The sequence below is a fragment of the Rhincodon typus genome, chromosome 24, assembly GCF_021869965.1.
Source record: "Rhincodon typus isolate 14 chromosome 24, sRhiTyp1.1, whole genome shotgun sequence".
In the NCBI taxonomy this organism is placed as follows: domain Eukaryota; kingdom Metazoa; phylum Chordata; class Chondrichthyes; order Orectolobiformes; family Rhincodontidae; genus Rhincodon; species Rhincodon typus.
The window spans coordinates 36,072,228-36,077,324 of NC_063355.1; the positions used below are offsets into that span (position 1 = coordinate 36,072,228).

At 40.5% G+C, this 5,097-nt stretch overlaps 1 protein-coding gene across 1 annotated transcript in view; it reads left to right on the forward strand.

Annotated features, from left to right (window-relative positions):
* The first annotated feature begins 955 nt into the window (after positions 1-955).
* Positions 956-5,097, forward strand: part of acacb (acetyl-CoA carboxylase beta) — a 15,754-nt gene continuing 11,612 nt past the window's right edge. The window contains exons 1-5 of the mRNA XM_048611744.1: positions 956-979; positions 1,493-1,628; positions 2,339-2,516; positions 4,223-4,335; positions 4,447-4,601. Coding sequence (XP_048467701.1) covers positions 956-979; positions 1,493-1,628; positions 2,339-2,516; positions 4,223-4,335; positions 4,447-4,601 — 606 coding nt within the window. The remainder of the gene's footprint in view (positions 980-1,492; positions 1,629-2,338; positions 2,517-4,222; positions 4,336-4,446; positions 4,602-5,097) is intronic.

Below are 5,097 nucleotides of genomic sequence, written 5' to 3' on the forward strand. Positions count from 1 at the left end.
TAATTGGTTTGCTACATTTGGGATGTCTGAGCTGAGGAGGGGGGAAATCAGCATGTGAAAAGGTAAAGTTGCCATAGTCTCAGGGGACCATTGGGCTGCTCTCTCATTAGAGAGAGACGACTGGTGGTGGTTTGACCTGAGTGTCACCGTGCAGGATAGAGTCTCTACCTCTGGGCCAAAAGGTCGAGATTCAAATCCCACTTGTCCCAAATATGTTCAAAAAGATTTATTTTATAAATAACCTGCTTCTGATCACAGTCTAGTGATTCTGCAAGGTAATATAACAGTTGGATATGGCTTAAGATGGTTGCAATGTCTACAGCGCTTAAGTATCTAGCCAACTTTCTGTCTGATGAGGAATAGTTATTACTGGGGACAGGGACAGAAATCGCGAGTCCCGGTATTGCTCCTGGACAAGGCACCTGACCCAAAGACTGCAAGCCCCCTAGAAGCCCATGTCTGATCTATTGGTTCCCTAATGTAACCCCTGGCCCTGGTTATTTAAGCCAGTGAAATAGCCTATTGACATTTCCAACCTTGGCTAATACATGAAAACTGGGCAGGAAGCAAGAAGGCTGTTGGATTGGTGAATAATAATTCAGTTCAAGTTACTGTCTGGCAGCAGATGAGGGCCTAAAAGAGAAAGCAAGTGAAATTAAAGTTCTCCAAATTCCCAAGAATTTTTAAACATTCCACAGCAGGAGAAGAAGAATTAAATGGTCAACAATTGGCAGTGGCCAGTCAGTCATCGGCACCATTTCTTCATTAGACTTGCTCTTTCCCATTTAATCTCAGTAATATTTTGCAGTGCACATTGTTTCTAACATGCATTTACAGCAATGCAGCACCTTCCACAGGGCATCTACAATTTGAACGATCAAAGCATGTAACTGTATCTCTGAAATCAATCCGTTTCAAGGATTGCAGTAGGAATAGTACACGGTCTGAATACTGAATGGCAAATTTAATGTCAAATGAGGTACAGAAGGGGAAATTAAGAGAGGAAAAGAAAATTTGGATTAAAAGAAAAGGAAAGGAGATTCAGAAATGTATTTTAAAAATTCAAAAGTTTCCAATTGAAGTTAAAACCTGAAGGAATGAAAGTCCAAAATTACAATAATTCATTTCCAGTGGCAGAGAAACTGACTGGCAGTGATTGACACTTATGTCATTAAATGGCTACTTAAACAGAATGGATATTCCTAACTTTCTGTGGCAAGTGTATGGGCAAGTACTGGAAATGTATGCCTTTAATGCATTTGAATAGTGAATCAGACTGTGAGACGCAATTTTCCTGAGGCAGACAAGACTCAAAATTTTGCATTTTCACATATAATTGCACATTTCTTCTTGCTGTTAGCCTCATTTATTATTTTGATGACAAATGTTGGGTCTTTTTTTGGCGGAGTAATGTGCTGCTACAGTCCACAAATAGTTGAGTGAATTTCTCAATTTATTCAGCTGATGGTCTTTTTTCTGTTGTATTCGACAGATTGTTCAGCAAGCTGGACAGGTGTGGTTTCCAGACTCAGCTTTTAAAACTGCACAAGTGATTAAGGACTTCAAACGAGAACGGCTTCCCCTTATTGTGTTTGCTAACTGGCGAGGGTTTTCTGGTGGAATGAAAGGTAAGGTCCATAATTTTATCAAAACAAATTGTTTCCAGAATTACATAACAGGACTCTGTTACATTCAAGTGCTGAACAGACATTACATAATAATCAGTAATGTACTGAGTGACACATTCCCCAAATAGTAAGGACAGCAAATATCCTTAGGAAAGAGATAAAAAATGTTTTAGAAAGGGAACAGCATTCTAAATGACTTTAATCATTATCATAAGTTCCAATTCATCTGCCTTATTTGCTGTTAATACTTCACTTCCCACTAGACATTGCATTTATACACGGAAAGAAGGTTAGAACACACAAACTGGATTTCAGCACAAGCAGTCTGTCTGAACATTTGCCTTCCATGTGAGCAAATAATTCTACAAATATTTACAGAAAGAAATGTGTGAATTAATCAGCAACAAAAAGACATAAAAGACCAAAGAGAAAGGAGACTGCGTATTTCACAATGTGGTGAAATCTTGTGCATGGTTTTATCTGTGAAGGTTGTAGTGGGTAATTAGAAAAGTAGATAATTGAGTTATCTGTTTCTGGGGCACGACTCCACTTTACAAAATGAAATTCCTCTACTTGTTTTCATTTCCCTAAAATGCAACAGAATCTTGACAGATCCTAAGGCGAAACACTATGCGTGGCTGCCCTTCTGCTGAGTTCATGATGAATCCAAAATGGACTGTCTGAATTCCTTTCTTGCCTTTTTCCATTAGATATGTATGATCAGGTTCTGAAGTTTGGTGCCAGTATCGTAGATAGTTTAAGGGAGTTCCAGCAGCCTGTGCTCGTTTACATCCCACCTCATGCTGAACTCCGAGGTGGCTCGTGGGCAGTAATTGATCCTACAATCAATCCACTTTACATAGAACTCTATGCGGATCAAGAAAGCAGGTACTGATTAAAGAATATTTACAAATTCCGTTGTCAGGTAAATGTAGTATGCCCCCACCAAAATATCTGTATGATGCTAAGACAATTTAGATATTTTTCTCTTCTTCTCTCATCTATTCATTTGGCTAATATCACCTGAAGTATTGAAACCAAGAAAATGCAAGCAGGAGTAGGCCATTCAGCCCTTTGAGGCTGCTCCGCTATTCAGTATGATCATGGCCGATCATCCAACTCAGTACTCTGTTCCTGTTTTCTCCCCATACCATTTGGTCTCTTTAGCCCTAAGAACTGTTTCTAACTCTTCCTTAAAACATTCAGTGTTTTGGCTTCAATGTTTTCTGTGGCAGAGAATTCCTCAGGCTCAACCACTCTCTGGGTGAAGAAGTTTCTCCTCTTCTCACTCCTAAACGGCCTTCTCTGAATCCTTGTACTGTAACCCCAGGTTCTGGACTCCCTGTTCATCAAGAACATCCTTCCTGCATTTACCCTGTTAGAATTTTATAGGTTTCTTTGACATCAGCCCCCACCCCACCTCATTCTCCTAAACTTGAGTGAATATATCCTACCAATCTAGACTCTTCATGTGTCAGTTTTGCCATCTCAGACATTAGCGTGGTAAATATTTGTTGCAGTCCTTTCATTGTTAGAACAGCCATCTCACCAAGGTCCTGTACAATTGCAGCAAGACATTCCTGCTCCTGTACTCGAATCCTATCACCTTTGAAGGCCATTTGCATAATTGCCAATTTTCAATTGGCTAAATGGGAGACAGTTACATTATGGTAATGTCTCTGGACTAGTGATCCAGAAGCTGAAGATAATTTTCTGGGGCTATGGGTTCAGATTTCAGCACAGCAGCTGGCAGACCATGATATTATCATTGATTGTTGTAAAAACCCAATTGATTCACTGATGTCCTCTGGGAAAAGAAATCAACTGTCCTTACCTGGTCTGGCCTACATGCAACTCCAGACAAACAACAATGTGGTTGATCCTTAACTTCTATCTGAAACAATCTAGCAACCACTCAGTTCAAGGGAAATTGGAGATGGACGACAGAAAGGAGATCAAAACTGTACACAATACTCCAGTGTGGTCTCACTAAGGCCTTGTACAATTGCAGCAAGACATTCCTGCTCATAAACTTTCCAGTGATGCCTATACACCTGAAAGAATAAAGGGGAAAATCAATCTACAGTATGTAGTTCAGCTGGTGGGGCAGCGTAGTATCTTGTTTCACAAGGCACAGTATGCCATGAAATTGAAACGTACATGCCTTATTATTATAAAGCATACAATACAGTAGATGATGACACTGTGGGATAGTGCAAATTGGGTGATAGCAATTTGGCAGCCATTTTGAATCTCTTTTATTTCCAACGACTGTGTGGAACTGCATCCAAATGAAGACTGTGTGCCTGCAGAAGAGAGCAGGAAGTTGGCAAGAAGAAAATAATGATTGAGTAAAACCAATTGTTTGGGTGCAGATTGTATTTGGGGGTCGTGCTTTATACTGGAAAATTCAAAAAGGTTGAGTGGGCTTTGAAGAACGAGATTTCTCCTGAAAGGGAGAGGTAGCATTTTAATATTTTTTTTGCTGCAGACACAAATTTGACACCCCAATCAAAATAACTTATTGATTTTTACTATGATTGACCATGAAACATAGAAATTCAAGAGAATTTTCTCCTATCCTCACGCCTCAGGGGTGGTGTGCTGGAGCCTGAAGGCACTGTGGAGATCAAGTTCAGGCGGAAAGACTTGGTGAAGACAATGAGGAGAATTGACGCCATTTATTCAGGCCTTGCTGACCAGCTGGGTAAGGAAAATGCAAACCCTGTTTCAAAGTTTCTCCATTTTAAATGTGTGCCCCTCTCCTTGTCTGTGCTATAATTTGATCCGCTGATCTGTGCTTGCTCAATCTTTGTAGGTTCTCTAGAGCTTTCTCAGAAAATCAGGAAGGAGTTAGAAGCCAAATTGAAAGCTCGAGAAGAGTTCCTGCTTCCAATTTACCAACAAGTGGCGACCCAATTTGCCAATCTTCATGATACACCTGGCCGGATGCAGGAGAAAGGAGTTATTACGGTTAAAGAGAATTTCACCTTCATCCTCTCTATCTTTTACAGGGCACTTAGTTAGAAAGTGGTGTAGAATATGGTTTAACAGACATGATTTATTTTATGATGAGGTCCTCATCCCCACTTCCCTGTGGATCAGAGATATTATGACAGCAAGGCATTTCCTGGTAAGATAAAGTGGGAGCTGTGGTTTGTGGGTGGAAGGCAGGGTTGGAGTGGAGGGCACACTTAGTACGTGATACTGCCCATAGGGTGACATCCTGGCCTTGACCATGAAATTTGGAAGCCCCTGGGAAAATGCAGATCTTCAGTTGATTGCTCAGCATTTTTGGGTCTCTATCATGTTAAGCCTTCCAAGAAAGGTATAGGCAGCCCCGGGATGTAAATGAGTTCCATTCTTTAGTCCAACACAAGTCAATTTGTACATGTGTCAGAACACAATGCAGGATGATATAAAATCGAATCAGAGATAGTAGGAACTGCAGATGCTGGAGAATCCGAGA